The sequence below is a fragment of the Arvicanthis niloticus genome, chromosome 7, assembly GCF_011762505.2.
Source record: "Arvicanthis niloticus isolate mArvNil1 chromosome 7, mArvNil1.pat.X, whole genome shotgun sequence".
NCBI lineage: Eukaryota > Metazoa > Chordata > Mammalia > Rodentia > Muridae > Arvicanthis > Arvicanthis niloticus.
In genome coordinates, this window is record NC_047664.1 from 13,219,053 (window position 1) to 13,239,958 (window position 20,906).

Below are 20,906 nucleotides of genomic sequence, written 5' to 3' on the forward strand. Positions count from 1 at the left end.
CCTCTTTTCCTTTTGACAGCTTCCTTCTATGTAGCCCAGGCTGGTTTCAAATTCAAGATTCTACTAACTTAACCTATAGTATTGGGTACTTTTCTCATTTCTGAAACCATATATGTGACAAAGAACAATTTAAGGAAAGGTCAACAACTTGAGGGAAGGTTTGCCTTGGCTCATGATTTGAAGGAATACTGTGCATCATGGTGGGGACAGCATGGTGAGAAGCAAATGTAGCCAAGAGTGTGTGGCAGCTGTTCGTTCACACCTCAGTGGAACAGGAGGCAGATAGAGAAAGAAACAGGTCTGAGCTATAAACCTCAAGTTCCCCCTTGCTTCTAGCTTGGCTCCACTTTCTGAAGATTCCATAACACACTAAACAAGTGCCTACCAGGTGTTTAAACACACGAACCTATGGGAGCTGCTTCGTATTCAAACTATTAGTCTCCAAAGTGCTAGGATTACAGGGGTGTGCCACCACGCCTGACTCACAGATTCCTTTAAAAGTTTCTGTCACGGGAATGATTCAACTAAATATTAATTTCAATATGTACTAATATAGAGTCTGTTTCTTCCCTATCGATTCCAAAGCTGTTGCTCAGATCATGAAATTCAAACTTTTCATATAATTTAATCCTCTCCATGTGAAGATCCTAGCTATATTTGTTTGTACAATGAATCAATCATAAACAGGATTGGCAGTAGTCTGTTTAACTTGGTAGAGCTCTTATATAATACATATAACTCAGGAATATGTATTAAGAACAATATATGCAGGGCTAGAGACATGGCTCAGTGGTTAAGAGCACTTATTGTTCTTACAGAGAACCTGGGTTTGGTCTCCAGGACCCATATGGCAACACACAACTACACTTAACTCCAATTCTAAACAATCCAATGTTCTCTTCTTGGCCTCTGCATGCCCTAGACATGCACACATAGGCATAAATGCAAGTAAAACATTCATATATATATATATATATATATATATATATATATATATAAAATAAATCTTTTAAAGAGAAAATAATACATGCAGACAGACATAGTGGTGCATGCCTTTAATCCCAGTATTTGGAGGCACAGGCAGGCAGAGCTCTGTGAATTCCAGGCCATCTTGATCTACATAGCAAGTTCCAAGGCAGCCAGAACATGTTCTGACCCTGTCTCAAAAACAAACAAACAAACAAACAAACCAAAATAAAACAAGAGAAAAGAACAATGCTTTAGACTGGATATAGTGGTATATATCCACAATCCCACACTAGGCAGGCTGAGGCAGGAGGATTGAGAGTCTAAGGTCAGGTGGCTACACTGTGAGACCTGACTTCTGACTATGCTAAACAGAAAGAAAGGAAGGTACATACATATTTCTTTTATGTTTATTATGGTTAAAAATGAGAAGCAGCCTAAATGTGCAATAACAGATGTTTTGTAGGTTAATTCATAATTATATACACTTAATATCATAAAAATTATTAAAATATATTAGAAAGACTATTATATGAAAAAACAGAACCAAAATCCAATTTATACTTAAAGCATGCATGTTTTATATTCATGTTATGTCGAATTCATGTTGTAAGGATTTAAATACATACATATGTATTCACATACATACATATATATATATACACACATATGAGAGACAGAAAATGTATTAGATGTGTTAAGACTATGGATGTTTAATTTTATTTTCTAAATTTTTTCTAATTCTTTTTTATTTAAAATTTCTTAATAGAAACATTTGCTTAAAATTCTAAAGTTTTAGAATCACATTTTATTAGCAATCCATGCTGAAATGGTACATAAAAATTTCCATTTGCTAATGTTCGGCTGTTGGCAGACAGTCCATTTTTCTGGCTTAGCAAATGTCAATTGTTGCTAAAGTTAAAACAGAACTACATAATAGCTGGCAGAGCCACTCCTGGGTAAATGTGGAGAGAAGTGAGGCGTTGATTAAGAAAAGGAAAATGTCTCCCTCCCAGTCAGTGATTTTTAAGATACAGAACTAATGGGGAAAAATGCACTGAATGAGTGGGACAAAATCTAACAAGCATTTGCAAAGCCAACTGAAAATCACAGGGAAGATCTGGAAGCCCCTGGAGCCCAGAGCACCACAGGGAAATTCAGGGAGGACATGGGGGAGGGGAGGGATTCCAGGCAATGTAGGTTTCAGAGATTTTATTATGTGGTACTGAAGACCTTAGATTTGGTTCTGAATGTAATGGAGAGAACTTAAAGATATCTGAGAATGACTTAAAATCTGTTGATTCCATAGTTGTGACGGGTTGAATATGATATCACGTTTGCACAATGGTGAGTACAGTTAAGTGATATATGTTTAAAATTGTTGAGATCTTAAATGCAATCAGATGTGAGACGAAAGTTAACTAGCTTGAATTAATCTTCTTACAGTGTATCCACGGGCACACTATGTATTCTTTACAATGTACCTATATAAAAACACCTAAAATTTAAACGTTCCTTGACATTTTATCCTTGTATTTTGGTAATTTCCATATCCTTCCCATCTCTACCCACGCAGGCTCTACCCTTCTGTCCTCCCAACAAGTCGCCCTCCTATTTCCATCCTTACTTTAAAAAGACCACCCTTTTCTTTTTGGATCAAACAGACGTCAGTGGGTAGATGACTATAGTAGTTGGTTTAATCCCCTCACATGCCCGACCTTGGCACGAGCCTCCGTTTTCTTTAGAGCACGGGGCCCTGGGGAACGCAGAGCGGGAGCACCGTGCGTGCGAGCCCGAGCGCCCGGAGTCCGCCGCCCTCACTGTGGACTGCGGTCATCTGCCGTCTTCCGACGCGTGACCCGGCGCGCTCCTGTCCCGACCGCCGGGCGCGGATCCCAGCGCCCATGAGCCTCCTTCCCCTGGCGGCCGTCGCACGCTCCGCGCCACACAACCCGCTCCGGCTGCTCGCGAGAAGGCTGGCCGCCATGGCGGAGCCGCTGAAGTCTGTGGACTACGAAGTGTTCGGGACAGTGCAAGGTATGGCCTGCCCTGGGAGGCCAAGACGAGGCCGTGGGAGGGAGAGGAGGAAGCTTGCGCCATTCATTTTAGGGATGGGTCGGAGGCACCGACTTCCGCTCAGCCATGACTCAGCAGCCCCGGTGGGGAGGATGGGTAGTGCGCATGCGTGGGAGGGCTAGCGCGGGCGGAGGGAGGTCACCCTGGGTACCCGAAGGGGCCGCTGCAAGCCTACGCGAACAGAGGTTGTTTGTTTTAGCAAGGGTACCTGAGTGATACGGGGTGATTTACTTTGTCAGAGGTTGTAGTCCCTCTTCAACTAACTAGCAATTTTTCCTTCCTAGGTTTTGGAGATTAAATCTTATATGTTTATACATACTCTTACATTTGCGCATTAGATTACTGAACGACACTCCCAGATCATTTAAATGAAGTTTTAAAATTTTTGTTTGATTATAAACTTAAATAGATGCATAGAAAGTAATGTCTGATTTATTGTAAAATCTTTATATTCGTAAATTAAAACGTAGGCCAGCCTGGTCTACAGAGTGAGTTCCAGGACAGCCTGGGCTGTACAGAGAAAAAAAAAAGAAAAAAAAAAAAAAAAAAGAAGAAAAAAAAAAAGGTAAATTGAAACGTTAAAACATTCTTTTAAAGTTTCCTAACGCAGCTTGACATGGTGGTGCATGCAGTCCTTAGGCAAAAGAAGGTGGATATTTGAGATCTAGCCTATACACGAGAAAATTGTCTAATGGAGTATACTGTAACTGTTTAATGTATATCATTATCCATTTAAAAGAAAAAAAAAATTGAGACTGGAAATGTAGGTCCATAGAGTGCTTGCCTAATAGTCACCTAGACCTGGATTGGATCCCCTGCACCAGACCAAGGGCATGCTGGCATTTGCCTATAATTCAACCTGCACTTACCAAGTTAAGTCCAGTTGAGGCTCCTGTCTTTGTAAGACCCCGACCCTTGGTCCACTAGTAGTACTTACTTCAAGATGCTACCAAGTGAGACACTGAGATGCAGATCGATGCAAAGGCAAGAAGTTTATTTTCTGGTGCGAAGGCGACCCCTAAATGGCTATTACAAGCAGTTATTATACTTTTTAGGGGCACTAGCAAGCAGGATATGCATTTGAACTCCACCTGGGACTTTGCAGAGGGTCAGGTAACTATGTCAGTACATTCTGAGAATTATTTTACTCAAGAATCTTGCTGTGGGTGGAGAATGGAACTTGGCCTAGTCTTGACCCCAGGCAGGAGGGGGAAGCTGTAAGGAAGGTGTGGGACTGGAAAAAGCTCTCACCGTTCCTCATCTTCAACATAAAAATGATGCCCTTTTACAAGGATATAACCCCCAGTTTGAGTCTTACTTCCATTCTACCTTCTCCACATTCCATTGTTTGGTATGCATGAGAATTTCTTATAACTCTATCCCCACCCCCACCTCAGATGTGTTCTCTGTGTGTGTGTGTGGGGGGGGGATACTATGGGATACTTTTCTTAACTTCCTTCAGCAGTAAGCTTAAATGGTAACCATTAGTAGATTTAAAATGTGAGTTTGTATTGGAAATGTATTTCTAAGCAGAAAAACTGGATTTTTTTGTTGTTGTTGTTTTGTTTTTTTGTTTTTTGAGACACGGTTTCTCTGTGTAGTCCTGGCTGTCCTGGAACTCACTCTGTAGACCAGGCTGGCCTCGAACTCAGAAATCTGCCTGCCTCTGCCTCCCAAGTGCTGGGATTAAGTGCTGGGATTAAAAAAAACTGGAATTTTAAAAAATGGATCTTTGTCTAAAGGGGGAGGGGAATGTTATCCTTTTATTTTGATATTCTGTAGATATTTTACACTTTGGGGCAATGTATACTGGGTAAGGTTAAAGATGGATGAAAGTGTTTGTGTTTATAATGAGCCTTTGTTTCTGAGATTTGCTGTGAAAAGAGAGGTAGGAAAATCACAGCAGACAAGTGCGATGTCAGGGTTAGAAAAGTCTGCATAAGGAAGCAGACAATTTGAAAAGTGACTGTTGAGTTTGTACTTTTAGAAAGGACACCAGGAGTCATGGCCATAGTACTTATTCAGTCCTGCCTGGTCTCAGAAGCTAAGTGGTGTTGAGCCTGGTTAGTACTTTTGAGACTCTGGTAACCTGATTATGTCCGAAATTAACTAAAACCTAAAAATGGAGGGCATACCTGAGAGGGGTTTTTGCTTAATTCAAAGTCAAGTCTAATCCTGATCTTTGAGATGATTTAATTCAAATCCTCTGAGGTAGAAACACCCTCTCACCTCTAATCTGGGCCATGCCATCTGCGGGAGGGCATGGAAGAAGGAAGCTGGCTGTCTTTGCTTGCTTGCCTTTAAATGATTGCTAGCAAGTCCATTCCTTCACTGGCATTAGAGTGATTCTTTGTGATCTTTGTGATTCTGGTGTGTACTGAAGACCAGCTGAGACATCTAGTTTTGTGGTCTGAGCAACTACTGGATTCTTGGACTTTCCATTCATAGGCAGCCCGTTGTTGGACTTGCTGGACCACAGCTTGTAAGTCATTCTAATAAATCTGCTTTCTATACACATAGACTAATTCTGTAAGTTCTGTTTCTCTAGAGAATCCTGATTAATACAGATTTTGGTATTAAAATTGGTTGTAGGGCAATAGAAGTATAAAGATGAAAAATTTTAAATATCTGGAATAGGCTTTCCAATTTTGCCAACATCTGCAATTACTGAAGCCTCCTCTAGAAGCGTGGAGAGTACTGAAAGTTCATGGTATGACCCATTTTACGAACTTAAGGAGGTAAATGCATTTGATTATCCTGATTCACAAATTGTAAGCTGTAAAGGATTTGGTGACTCTGTATATAAAACTTTGACAATTTGTGGAAAAATAAGGAAAGTGGCAATGGTGGTTGTTGCTCGTAGATCTGTGGATAAATTGACGAAGGAAAGGAGTGAGCTTCATATAAAATTAACCAACTTCTATCATCTCCAAGTATGGTGAAGGACAACAATAGTTGTTATAAAATTATAAAACTGACCAGCTCCAGATGCACATTAACAGTCTAAAGGTTTCTAAGTGTGACCTGGAAGAGAATCTTCTCTCCAGCAGCCACAGAGCTCAAGTTTTAGAAAATCAAACCGAAGTCCTTATAATAAGGTTAGCTGAATTACAAGCCCCAGCTTTGAAGGAATATTGGTGTTGAAGTAAGGGCATTGATTGGTAAAGAATGGGATCCTGTAGCTTGGAATGGGGATGTGTGAGAGGACCCCATTGAAGCTGAGAACTTTGAACCTTCGGATTCTCAAGGGTTCATCTCACTTGAGAAAGCAGTGTTTCCGACCCTCAGTGAAAATGTATTTACAACTCACACTCTTCCTTTGAGTGAGGAAATTAATTCTTCATTGTCTGCTAAACCAGCTGTGACTTTCTTTGAAGGCGATGCCAGGAGAGAGGCGATGCTGGTATCCTTCAAGGCTCACCAACAGTTGCATCAGGCTCCTAGAGGAGAGGTAGCAAGTGTAGTTACAAAGAGGTATGCTATACTACTAACGATCTTAGTGAGTTTGCTAATTCATTCAAGCAGAATCTGATGATGTGTGGAAATGGGTTTTAAGGGTAAAGGAAAATGGAAGAATGAACATAAATCTGGATCAAGCTGAGTTTATTGATATGAGCATTCTGAGTGGAGATTCAGGTTTACTATGGAAGCTCACACAATTTAAAAAAGGATTAACAAAAGTTAGTTTGAATGGCTGGCTAAAGCATTTGTTAGAAGATGGCCTACTGGAAAGGAGTGTAGGGCCATGAAGGGATGATTTGTTCTCCTGTAGAGCACTGGGTTTGAAATAGCTGGAGACCTAACAGGTGACCATGGCCTGTGAGGGACATGGCTTGTGAGGGACCGCACCTATCTCCCCATGCCCCCAGATTCCAGACTCCTCCATGTGGCATACATCCCCATTAAGCTGCGCCTTGCAGACATGTTTGGCTCAGAGTAGCTCCTCCCAGAGAGGTTTTGAGTCACCATCTACAGCTACAGGTAAAGGACGTGACTAACAGGCTTCAGCCTCGAGAGATTTCCTTATTCATGAGTTATCTAAAGGCCAGGGGGCGGAGCTCAATTGAAACCTCAGACTTTCTCTGGTATGTGGGACCCAACGGGCTGCCCACCTCTCCCCGCCGCTTTTTTTTTTTTTTTTTCCCCACAAAGGAGTTAGACTTGCCTGGTAGCCCTTGACTTAGTGTCAAAGAGGGGATTTTTAGGCTTGGAAATTGCAATGCTAGTGATACACTGTGTAAAATCTAACCCTCCAGGAAGGCCTAGAGACATAACAGTAAGGTGGAAACGGTATGCTTATAGAGATTTGCTGTCACCCTCTTTCTTTAGGATTGGAGATGCTGCTGTCCAGCTGGTTGAGTTAAATGCAGTGGGTTTAATTGGGCTCCAATCAAAGGTGAGGAGATCTCGGTTACTGTAATGGGCAGCATAGACAAAGCAATGTCCATAATGACCTAACCTGTAATAGCACAAGCAAAGTGAATTTTATGGGAGTATGACTCATATGGTCCTTTGATACTGGCTAATCAATTGTGGTGTTTCCAGACATGAAATAGATAAGAAACCTACTTAATTTTTGTTTAATCTCTACATTTGGAAAAATTCTCAAAGAAAGAAAGAAAGAAAGAAGGAAGGAAGGAAGGAAGGAAAGAAAGAAAGAAAGAAAGAAAGAAGGAAGGAAGGAAGGAAAGAAAGAAAGAAAGAGAGAGAGAAAGAAAGGGGCTACATTGAATTGTGGCAAAGGCAGTCAATTCCCAGATTAAGCCAGTTTGCAGACCCAGAACCCTTTGAATGAAGAGACAGCCAGGTTTCTCTGAGGAAGGACCTTGATAAAACACGGAAAAGTTTTATTGTTAGCCTTTCTCCAGTCCTTCCCAAAGGAACCTGTGGCCTTTTACAAGGGTAACTGTGTACTGGGAGACTTTCTGGGGTCTCTTATGTACTGGTTCTGAACTGACACTGATTCTGGGAGATCTCAAGAAACATGTGGCTCTCCAGTTAAAGTAGGGGTTTATGGAGGCCAGGTTATTAATGAAGTTTTGTCTGAAGTCTGACTCACAGTAGGTCCAGTGAGTCCTGGAACTCATCCTGTGATCATTTCCCCAGTCCCAGAATGTATAATTGGGATAGAAATACTTTGAAGTTGGCAGAATTTTCACACTGAATCCCTGATATATGGGGTGAAGGCTATTATAGTTGGAAAAGCTAAATGAGAGACTTTAGAGTTGCTTCTATAAAGGAAGAGTGAATTAAAAACAGTATCATATCATTGGAGGAACTGCAGAAGTTGGTGCCACCATCAAGGAAGGACTTGAAAAATACAGGGGTGTGAATTCCCACAACATCTACCTTTAGCTCTCCTATCTGGCCAGTGCAGAAGACAGATGAACTGTGGAGAATGGCAGTTGACTATTGAAAAATCAGTCAAGTAGTATCTGGGATTGTAGCTGCTATGCCAGATGTGTTGTCCTTATTTGAGAAGATAAACACATCTGGTACATGGTATGCAGCTATTGATCTAGCACATACTTTTTTCTTGGAACTTGTCCACAAAGACCGCCAGAAGTAATTTGCTTTCAGTTGGCAAGGCCATCAGTACACCTTTACAGTTTTATTTCAAGGATATATTATTTCTTCAGCCCTGTGTCATAACTTAGTTGGAAAGTATGATCATCAGTCTCTTCCACAAAATATAAATTTGTGTGTTATACTGATGACATTGTGTTGACTGGACCAAGTGAGTAGGAGGTAGCATTCACTTTGGACTCATTAGTAATGCATATGGGCATCAGAGAATTGGAAATAAATCCAACCAAAATTCAAGGCCCTTCTACCTCACTGAGTTTCTTAGGAGTCCATTGGTGTAGGGCATACAGAGATATTCCTTTTAAAGATAAATTATTGCACCTGCCCCTCCTACCACCAAGAAAGAAGCACAGTGTTTAGTGGACCTATTTGAATTCTGGAAGTAGCACATTCCTCACTTGGGTGTGTTGCTCTGGTCCGCATTCCAAGTGATTCAGAAAGCTAGGTTTTTTTTTTTTTTTTTTTTTTTTTTTTTTTGAACAAGAGAAGGTTCTTCATCAGGTCCAAGCTGCTATGCAGGCCACTCTACCACTTAGAACATATGATCAATCAGGCTTGATGATAATTAAGTGGCAGTGGCAGATAGGGATGCTATTTGAAGCTTCTGGCAGGCCCCTACAAGTGAATCACAGAAGAGACCTTCAGGATTTTGGAGCAAAGCTCCATCTGCACCATCTGCAGATAACTATTCTCTCCCTTTGAAAAACAGCTCTTGGCCTGCTGTTGGGCATTAATAGAAACTGGACGTTTGCTAATGGGCCACCAAGTTCCCTTGTCCATTATGAGCTGGGTGCTATCGGACTGATCAAGTTATTAAGTAGGATATGCAAGCAGCAGACTGTTATCAAATGGAAGTAGTATATATCAGGCCTGAGCAGGTCCAGAAGGCATAAGCAAGTTATGTGAAGAAGCTGCCCAAATGCCTATGGTTTCTATTCTTAATACAATGCTGTCTGCAGCCAAACATGCACCTTTAGCCTCATGGGTGTGCCCTGTGTTTGGTTGACTGAGGAAGAGAAGACAAGGGTCTAATTTGTGATGAGTCTGCATGTTATGCAGGCACCACTTAGAAATGGACAGCTGCAACATTACAATCCCTTTCTGAGGCAACCCTGAAAGACACTGACGAAGGGAAACCTTCCCAGGGGGCAGAGCATCAGGTAGTATACGTCATACATTTTTTTTTTTTTTTGGAATGAGAAATGGCTAGATATATTTTTTCCCCCTGATTAATAGACTGTAGCGATGGACTGGCTGAATGGTTAGGACTTGGAAAAAGCATGATTGGAATATTGGTGAGAAAGACATTTGGCAAAGAAGTATATGGAAAGATCTCTACAAATGGGTGATGGATGTGAAGATACATGTAAACAATGTAAATGTTTATCAAAAAGTGAATTCTACTAAGGAGGAGTTCAGTAATCAAGAAGGTAGGATAACAAAGGGCAGACCTTTTCAAGAATGATGGTATGGGACACTCTTCCCAACAAAGAGCCAAGGTCTGCTGAGGTATTTGCTGAGTATTGGGGAAATACAGAAAGGGTGGTAGAGAAAGATGGTTGTCAAGACCACATGACCAGTCGCAGAAGCAAGGTCTAATTGTCATGAGTGTTTCTGTCATATTTTGTTAAGAATTTATTTGTACAGATATTTGTGTTTTCTTTCTTCAACTTCTATATCATGTGATGTAACATTAAATAGGAGAGTATCAAAGATTACCATATTTAAGGTTTAAGAATGTCTTAGTTAAGGTTTCTTGTTGTGAGGGGATAACATGACCAAGCCAACTCTATTTATTTATTTATTTATTTATTTATTTATTCATTCATTCACTTTGCATCCTGATCACTGGCCCTCTGCCCAGTACCCCTTCTCCCATAGGTCTTCCTGTCTCCCCCTCCCCTTCTCCTGTGACAGAGTGGAGCCCCCCACAGCCTCCGTTTATTCTCCTCACCCTGGTACATCAAGTCTCTTCAAGGCAACTCTTAATCAGGAAAATATTTAATTGGGCCTGGCTTACAGTTTCAGAGGTTTAGTTCACAATCATGGCAGGAAGCATGGCAGCATATGGGCAGACACAGTGCTGGAGAAGGTGAAAGTCTACATCTTGATCCAGAAGCAGCCAGGAGAAGACTGGATGTGTTTCACACTGGGCATAATTTGAACATTTTAGACGGCAAAGCCCCACCTCCACAGCGACACACTTCCGCTAATGAGGCACACCTCCTCCCATAAGGCCACACCCCCTAAGGGTTCCCACTGCCTAGGAGCCAAACATTGAAACACGTGAATCTATGGGAGCGAACCCTTTCCAAGTCACCACAGAGATGCTAAAAGAATGTCCCTTAAGGGATATTGCCACATATTCTAAAATTATAATACATTTGTAGTTGTATGAGCAGTAATTATAGTATATTAGATATAATTGTGACTTCATTAAATATATAATGCATTTGCAATTTTGTACATGGGATAGTTATATTTAGGCATAATTATGACCTGGTTATTTTTTTCATTTGTAAGTTAATTATGACATAAGGTGATATGATTGTGTGTCAAGGGTGGACTTATGATGGCTACTTTTGGTTGTCAACTTGAGTACATCTGGAACCATGTCTAATACATGCCACAGTAAGTCGTTGAAATGCAGTATATAAAATATGAGAGTGGAGGCAAAGCCCAGATGAAAGTATTTCATTCTGTGCACGCCATGACATTCATGTAGGGGACTTGGGGAAGTTACTTCCTTTTCAAAAAAGATTTATTTTTAATCTTTAAATGATTAAAATGTGTATTTTTATTTGAATGTGTATGTGTTTATGTCTGTGTATTAACATGTGCATGTGAGTGTGGATAACCTCAGAGGTCAAAGAGGTCATTGGATCACCTGGCACTGGTGTTACAGGCATTTGTGAGACACTGGACTTGACTGTTAGAGTCTGAACTCAGGTTTATTAGACAAACAGTACATGTGTACACTTAACCCCTGTACCGTTTCTTCAGCCCAGGGAATTAGTTTCTTGCTTTCTGTCATGTGGGTCCTGGGGATTGAACTCAATCAGACTTAAAGAGGTCTTTTCGTGTGAGCCACCTTGCCAGCCCTTATCTGATAGTTTTGACATGAAAAGACTAGGTTATGGATTTGAGGACAAAAGACTGCAGAGGTAATGTCCCATTTCCATTGTGTGTGACAGGTGTCATGGAGAATCATCACAGTTCATGCTGACCTTGATCTCCAGAGATGGTGTCTGCTGGCTTCTCTATTGGAAAGTTACGTTTAACATCTTCTCCTTTGCTATCTTTCCCTTTTACAAACCTCTCTCTTCCGCAGAAGCTCTATGGTGTTTGTTTTCTTTGTGAATTTCTATTAGCAGAGGTGGGGGCAGGGGGAGGCTGTTATGCAGACTCCTGACAGGGGACTGAGTCCTTGTTACAGCATTTGTAGCTTTGGCTTGGCTTACAATGTTTCTATGGATGCTTAGTTACATTTCTCTCATAGAATAATAGACTGAAGTAAAGGAAACCAGTTAACAGATTATTTGGTGCTTTGTCCTCTTTCTGGTGACTACTAACATTCTTGGAAAGGCATCTTGGTCATGTGCTTGTCTTGGTTTACATGTGCTTTAGCAGAACTGGAGTTTGTTTTGATAGTAGCAACTGGGTTTTTAGATAGGACAAGTTTATTGAAATACTGATATAGTTTTTTTTTTCAAAGTTTGTTTAAGCTAGATGTAGTGGTACATAACTGTAATCCCAACACCTAGGAGGCTGAGGCAGGAGGATCACAAACCCAAAGCCAGCCTGGGCTTCATAGTGAAATCTTGCCTCAAAGGAAAGAAAGGTAGAGGGGAAAGGATGTTGAAGGAGAGAAAAGAAAGAAAAAGGAAAAGAAATATTACTTCAAATATAAACCATGATAAACACTAATGGCCTTACAATTTACACATAGGTATCTTCCCCTGAATAGACAAACAGAAAACCTGCATTTTAGAAGTTAGAAATTTAAGTACATCATAGTCAAGAAGTGTAAGTGTGCTGACTAATTCCTTCTCACACCTGTGCTGTTCTTCAGTTTGCTGACAGTTCTTCTACATTGTCTGTTTCCATTTCCTTTCATCTATGCTGTTTCTGCTACATTATCTGTGTTCCCAGGTCTGTGTCCCTCACTGTCTCAGGAAGGATAATATTTTGAAGGTCAGGCTGAGGGCTTTGTTACATTGTCTCCCACTGGGCTGCTGCCTCTGGTGGGGACTTCAAACATGTCTTGCATTAAACTGCAGTGCAGTGAGACTTAGCTCAGAGAAGAGGCAGTATAGGGGTAGTTTCAACTGTTTGAAAGATGCTGCCATGGCTTGTAGCTCCAGAGAACAAACCCTTGACCATGGAGAAAGGCTAGGCAGAATTTTCCTTTTTTGTAAGGAAAACTGGTTTTGGCAATTAAAAATATTAAAATGCATTAATGCATTAAGCAAAGGGGTCCAGTGGGAAGTTAGGAGGGGACCAGAAAGACAATGAGGGTTTTGACTATGTCCATAGTATACATGTGAAACCACATAAACAAGCACATTTTATGTAATTAATGAACACCGTTTTGAAATCATAAAGGTTGATTTGTAGAGCAGTAACTAGCTCACTTCCTGCATTCAGGATGGCATATGCACTCAGATCCTAAAATGAAGGCATGATTTACATAGGTAAGTACGTCATAAAAAAGAATTCAGGCATTTAGATTTGTCATATGGTTTCTTTGAATGTCAATGTTTCCTTGTAGATTTAAAAGATATTTCCTTTGCAAATAATCATTTATATTTTCTGTCTCTTTTCATGAAGTAAGGAACAGGCTGCTGCTGACTGAGCTTGACTGAGCCGCACATTGCACTTGGGTGTCTCATGGCTGAAAGGGCCTATGTTTGTCTCACTTTCTAGAGCCATGTGTCACATCAGCTCCCCTTTGAGTGGAAGCAGGGTGGAGGCAGGGAGCTGGGAAAGCTCAGTAGAAGCCTGTTCTCCAACAAAGGCCCTGACTGGAATGTTCTGTTCTAGCCACCACTGATAAAGTACAGGAAACATGTCTTCACATTTACCTTTTATTTCTCCTTATATGGTTTTTCACTACACAATATGCAGCAAACTAGGGGTCAGCCCTTTTGGAAACATTCTAGAAGATTCAAATGGGCTGTGAAACTTTGATGACTTCTGTGTGGCTGGCTCGCTGCTGAGCTGGGGCTCTTGAGACACTACTTAACAGATTCCTTCTAAGGATTTAAAATAAAGGGCCCAATAACGAATATCCTCCTCCATTCTCTGAAATTGACAGGGAAGAAAGAAAGCAGAGTTTGGGAGAAGTGCCTGGTACGTGCATATAATGGGCTTTATAGTGATCAGCATGGCAGATTAAATTCAGTACATTGTCTCATGGGCACTAGACAGGGCATGAGCCATGTGGCACTGCATGATGACATGAGTCACTGCACATCCCTTGTTCTTCAGGTAAAAGAGAAAGGCCTACACCACAGTTCTGTTTTGTCTTTATTCTTCCATTTTTATAGGATCTTTAGAGATTGACACATTTTCACATTATGTTAAACAAACGGTATTCTTTCTTAGTATATTCGGTATTTCAAGCTGTTATGTAGTTCCAGAATATTTCTACGGCTTCCTCACACTACCTCTGCCCAAAGACCACTTCTCATTCCCGGTTCTCATTCCATCTCCTCCTCTCCCCTCCGTTTCCTGGCATATTAAAGCTCTTAGCAAGTGAGCTCCCAGGCCCATGGTTTCCTGTGGCTGCTGACACTCTAATCACATATTCTTTGTAAACCCTGTGGAAGAGCTTTCCTAAGCCTTGAGCTTGTCTCACTGGCCACCACTATGAAGTAAGTGGTGGGAAGACTGGGAAATACAGGTCATTTGCTGCTCATAGGTGAAAAATCAGAGTTCTGTTAGGACGAAAGGGAGACAGAGTTTTGTATAGGCAGGTAGCAGAAACTGTCACAAGCACTCATATAATAGATACACATAATCAACATTTAAAGATGCTACAGAACAAGCATATGGTCTCAGCCCTCAAACATTAGATATGCCACCAAGACAACCTCAATATCTATTAAGTACTTAACACGTCTTTCATACATGATTCAACTGTTCTTTTCCCCCCAAATATCACTGCTTGAGCAGTGACGTGGGTTGAACAGTTGGTTAGGTAGTGTGAAACTGGACTGGAACTATGTCTCTTAAATAGATCCTGTAGTTATTTTAATATATGTATATATACATATATTATTTTAAAACACACGTATACACACATGTGTGCACACACATACATATGTATATGTGTGTGATATATATGTGTGTATGTGTGCATGAGTGTATGTGTACATGTATGTATGTCCCTACCATTCATAGTTACAAATTCTTTTAAATGTAAAACTTTGGGAGTTTAAATCAAATTCACTTATGTGCTTAGATTTACAACAAATCAGTATTAAAGAGCCAGTGGAAATTAGTAGCCACTATATCTTGCTCAGTTTACTACCCCAAATCCTGTTTTATAAGACTCCCAATTCAAAGGCTTTTTTTTGTGTGTGTGTGTATATATATATATATTGTACATATTTATGTACAATATATGTATATACCTATTGTTCTATACCTAGATAATATCAATATAGATATTATCTAGTAACTCTCTGCTATCTTTTATGTCATGCATATACATCTAAATATACACACAGATATATAGTATGTATTCAGTCTCTTATTACTTTTGCAAGATTTTTCTAGAGTCAGTGTAGAATTCTTTTTTTTTTTTTTTTTTTTTTTTTTTTTTTGGTTTTTCGAGACAGGGTTTCTCTGTGTAGCCCTGGCTGTCCTGGCACTCACTCTGTAGACCAGGCTGGCCTCGAACTCAGAAATCCGCCTGCCTCTGCCTCCCAAGTGCTGGGATTAAAGGCGTGCGCCACCACCGCCCAGCCAGTGTAGAATTCTTAAGATTCATTCTAGACTTTGAATACAATACATGTAGCATCCTTAAGTTGAAAGTGAAGTTAAATTCTAATTGATATGGCTGTATGTATAGTTATAATGAATTGTTACAGGGATTCTTCAACTAGCTTTTTTTTTTTTTTTTTTTTTTTTTTTTTTTGTACCTGTGCAACACCTGTGTGCAGAGTTCTGGTCTAGCAGAAAGATGTTGCCCTCATGGAACTTACCATTTACTATGAAGATGGGAAATAAAACAAATCAATTGCTAAGTGTGTATAATGGCCTGTGGTAGTCAGTATGCCATGCCTATCCAGGAACTGTGGAAGTGCAGTAGTCAAAGCAGAGTGAGTGAACTAGCAAGTATAAATCCAAAAATCCCACCCCAGTGACATACGATCTCCAGCAAGGCAGCACCTCCTAAAGGTTCCATACTTCCCCTTCCAAATAGCACCAATCAGGGGCCGAGTGTTCAAGTCCATGAGCCTATGGGGGCCATGTAAATTTTAGTCAAGTACCACAGAGGGGAATGGCAGACTGAAAGGTAGCAGGTTGGCAAAGACATGGAGAATGTGGTGGCCACAATCCATTTTATTTTCAGTATCATGAGGAATCACTGCAGGGTTTTAAACTTGGGAAGGAAGGGATTTGGCTTTGCTTCAGGAAAGAAAACCACCTTACCTAGTCTGTGAAGAGTAAGTGGATACAGGGAGACCGGGAAGTTCTTGCGGTAGGTAAGTTGAGAGATTAAAAAAACCTTGGGGGAAAACATAATTTCTTCTAGAAACAGCTGGAGCGTGACCCAGCTGTTCTTTAGTAATCTTTGGTACAGTTTGGGGCTGGGATATAATCTTCTGAGGCCGTGTGTGGCTCTGCACATTTAATTGTGTGTGATAATCCTAGCTCTGGGCCTCTGAGCACATGTTCCATCTGTAATACCTTGTTGCTCTCAGCATACTAACTACTGCTCATGAATGATGTCTGAACTTTCAAAAACTTATTTAAATATTATTAGTTTATTTTAAAAAGTAGCATACAAAATAACATGTTTCCTGATGGTATTTTTATACATGTATCATTTTGAAACTTCATTTTTCAATGAGTGTGTACAAAAGTCACCAAGATTGGTTTATCTGTCCAATAAACTCTCATTTGTATCCAGGCTTATGGATATTATTGCTAGAACTGTTTTTCCCCTTATTTTTATTTTTTCCCATTTTCTTATTTATTTATTTGGGTGTACACTGCAGTCAGAGGGCAACTTGTGGGAGTTGGTCATCTCCTAACACCATATGGGTTTTGGGAATTAAACTCAAGTTATCAGGCTTGGCAGCAATTGCCCTTAGCTTCTGAACCATTTTGCTAGCTCTACTTTCCCTTTTTGAAGTAGGGGCTTCATTCCTACTTAGCCTAGAACTCACTGAATAGACCAAGATGACCTAGAACTTAAAGCAATTCTCCTGCCTTTGTTTCCAAGTACTAAGATTACAGGTATACATTACCATGCCTAGCCCCAGCTGTGAATATTCATTTATATTTATCTTTTTGAAACAGAGTCTTCTTGTAGCCCAGGTTGGCCTTGAATTTGCTGTATAGTCAAGGATGTCTTGCACTTCTGAGATTACAGAACCACAACACCCTGTCTATGGTCTGTTTTTGTCTCTTTGGTGTTCTACTTTCCCTACTATATTCTAAGGTTCTAGATGCAGAGACAACTGTGTCTTGCATATTCGTCTCATACTTTGTACTTGGAATTAGACTAATTTTTTGTTGCATAAATAATTAATATTTAATTATATACTTGTTAAATCTATTTGAGTTATTTAATTTTTAGGTTTTATCTAAAATAATCTATTGTAGATTATAACATAATTTCTTTATCCAAACAACACTTAATCAGTTGGGTATATCTTTGTTGTTTTAAAAAGTAATTTTAAAAACTGTCCCTAAGAGTTTTTTTCTAAGAGGAGATTACAAGTTCAAAGCCAATGTGGGCTACATACTAAATGTGAGACCAGACTGGGCTACATGGTGAGTGCTTGTCTCAAAATAACAAAACAACAACAACAACAACAACAACAACAACAACAACACAACAATTCCTCAAACTCCCTTGCTTTAAGCTATGAGCATCTATATCTATCTATCTATCTATCTATCTATCTATCAATCAATCCATCCATCTGTCACCTATCTATCCACTCATCCATTCATTATCTAATGCATGTCTGTGTGGTATATGTATACATGTATGTACATGTATGTTCACTTGAGTATGTGTGTGTGGAGAAGTTGATGTCAGGTGTCTTCCTCTATTACCTTCTCTCTTATTTTTTTTTAAAGGATTTGTTTATTTATATGTATGAATGTATTGTACATGTGTGCACACATGGAGGACTGATGAAAATATTTATTTTCTTCTTTGTCACCGTCTGTCTTTTGCGACAAGCTCTAGTGGTCCTCTTGTCTCTGTTCCTCTTGGAGCTGGGTTTGCAGATGTGAATGGGATACACGGGTGCTGAGGATCCAAACTCTGGTCTTCTTGCTTGTCTAGCAAACATTTTACTGACTGAGACATCTTCTCAGCCCCTGTTTGAATTATAAGCCTTCATTTGTCCTTGTTGTTCATAAATACCAAAAGGATGCTGCTCTTTGTTAGGGCAAGAAGTGACATGGACTCCATTTCTAGGGAGGTAAGTATTAAGGGTGGAAGGAACAGCCTGAGCTGCCAGGTCACCTGGACAGATCCAACACCAGGTCATGATAGGGTACAGGAGATTAGCCCTCCATCATCCAAGGCTCCTTGTGCACTATTGATTTGCAAGCTAGTGAGGCAGGCTTGACAAGTGAGCATATGATTTCTCATCCATACCAGCTGAACTACTCTGATGGGAAGCCATCGCTAGGGCTTGAGCCCAGGGTCTTTGACCCTTGAACTAGGGCTTGACCTTGATAGCCAAATGCTGTACTGCTGGACTCCATACCTGTCCTGTAATGTGACTCTCAACCTGAAGTGGAAACCCTTTTCAAGCCTCCCTCAAACCAGCTACTGGCTGCATGTTTTACTGTATAAGAGTGGATTCCCTAGATTCTAGGCACAGAGTTTTGTAAGTCTGAAGTGATGTCTTTAAGAAAACTCCCAGTGACTGGTGGTTTGTAGACTCTGCCTTACATAAGAAAGAAATCATGTCACTTTTAAAATGTCTTTTCATGATGCTGAGGCTTGAACCTGGGGCCTCGTGCATGTTAGGGCTCTGCTCGATCCCTGACCAAACCCCACTCCTCCATGTCCTTTTTACTTTGGTTGCTCGTGGCCTTTCCTTTCACAGTGCTCATACACGGGGTTGTTAGGTTGAACAGCTCAGAGAAGTATGTTCAACACAGCCTGGAGCTGTCCTCTGTGCGCTTGATAAGCATGCGCTGTATTCTAACATGCAGCTGTATTCTAAGGCACCTGGCTTGTGCCATCCAACTACAGTGTGGCTTTCTGCATCTTCCCCTCCATGGATAACAGATTGCCTTCTGGCTCTTCTCATCAGTTCTTCACATACATCATTCCTCCACACTCTACATGCATTTTAAAAATATTTTTATAGTCTCAGAAAATTCCACTGGTGACATTACACTGTCTTCACTCCCTTACTGCTCTTTTTGTCCCATTCATTTGATTCTACAGTCTACTGTCATCAGGAGACACCACAGATTTATCAAACACCTTTCTGAGCTTTCACAGGCTCCTACCTAAGGTCTACTTTTGTGTGCAAGCTCTATCTTCTCACCTCCTTGGAGGTGATTTCCCAATGGAAATTGTCCTAATTGTTTTCTACCAAGCCATAATTTACAATTGGTAATATTTCTTCTTTTTTACACTCAGTTTCTTTTGGCATGTGTGAGGTCATGGGATCACCAGCACCGTTCAGATAATAGCCCCATGACCCCAGAAAGTTCCCTTGAACCTCTTGGTAGCACTCCCTTCCCTCCCAGGCCTTGGCAACAGACAATCTGTTTTCAGTCTTTGTAGCTTTGCCGTTCCAGCATGTAATTATACATTATGTATAAGTTTGGCTTCGTTTGCTTAGCATATAGCGTTTGGTCCTTATACAAGTACGTGGTGATACTTGTGTTCTTTTTTACTGTTGAGTAGTATTCTATTGTGTGGACCTTCTGTGGTGGTGGTGGTGGTGGTGGTGGTAGTGGTAGTATGTGTGTGTAGGGTTTTATTTTATTTTTTTACTTATAGTTCAGGCTGGTACTTTAAAAAAATATTTACGTTTACTTATTTTATGTATGTTTGTGAGTATACATGCCATGGTACATATGTGGGGATCCTAGGATAACTGATCAATTATCTTGCTATTTGCAGTTTGGGAGGATGACCTGAGATGGGTTGTTTAGGATCATTATAGTTTCTAGGACAGATGTAGCAGGCCTTCTGTCATGGATCCAAGTCTTCAGGATACATCTTTGATAATTGGAACGGTCTAGCATCTTGTTTCATTCCCATTAACAACCCAGGTCTCCCTGTATCACTGTTTGGTTGTAGATATAAAACATGAGTTATAAAATTGCTAGCATTCCTTTTGTGGATGTGTGTCTGTATCTATATACAAGTGCAGCCACGTCACTGAAGATGGAACCCAGCTCCTCAAGCATGCTACACTAGTGCCTTGCCACTGAGCCACATCCCCAAACCCCAAGTGGAACACCTCTGTCATAGTCTAGAAAGAGAAAACATAACTAACATGAACAATACCACCCAACCACATGATCCACACTGCTTGTAAGATCAGCTACACCAGAGAGTCTACAGGGATCATTCTCCTTGGCACTAATTTCCATTAACGATGGGGTTCTGGAAGCCCAGCTGTGGTCAAACATATCTCATTTCTGGATTCTGGCTATAACTAGAAACAATTTAAACTATTTAAAGTTGAATTTACTTCTTCTATTTAAAAAAATAAATTCTAAAAACTGGGGTAAAGTAAATTTTATGTCACCTATTCTCTCTCAACTGTTTATTAACTCATTAATTAATTCAGTTTTGTGGAATCAGGGACTTCTAGGGCTTTATACATGCTGGGGAAATGTATCATTGAGCTGCATGCATAGATGACCTCTTCTCTGTTCTTATCCTTATTATCTGACAAAGTTGCCCAGGTTGGTCTTGAATTCTCTGTGTTGCCTAGGCTGGACTTAAACTTGTCATCCTTCTGTCTCAGCCTTTCAAGTAGCCAGGGTTACAGGCCTGTACCACCAGGTCAATTGTGTTTTAAATAAATGTTTTAAAACATGATGAA

At 40.4% G+C, this 20,906-nt stretch overlaps 1 protein-coding gene and 1 long non-coding RNA gene across 5 annotated transcripts in view; one reads left to right on the forward strand and one right to left on the reverse strand.

Annotated features, from left to right (window-relative positions):
• Nucleotides 1-1,040: 1,040 nt before the first annotated feature.
• Nucleotides 1,041-2,826, reverse strand: LOC143443022 (uncharacterized). The gene is made up of 2 exons (XR_013111694.1): nucleotides 2,685-2,826; nucleotides 1,041-1,157 (listed from the first exon to the last, which is right to left on the reverse strand). It is a non-coding gene; the product is annotated as an uncharacterized LOC143443022 (long non-coding RNA).
• Nucleotides 2,827-2,870: 44 nt separating this feature from the next.
• The window catches only part of Acyp2 (acylphosphatase 2), a 137,569-nt gene continuing 119,533 nt past the window's right edge, over nucleotides 2,871-20,906 (forward strand). For 3 of the 4 annotated variants that reach the window (XM_034509417.2, XM_076937960.1, XM_076937961.1), the window contains exon 1: nucleotides 2,871-3,003. In XM_034509417.2, the coding sequence (XP_034365308.2) occupies nucleotides 2,871-3,003 (133 nt within the window). Of the gene's footprint in view, nucleotides 3,004-3,173; nucleotides 3,228-20,906 lie in introns of those variants that run through there. The other variant, XM_076937962.1, reaches the window with a different exon arrangement.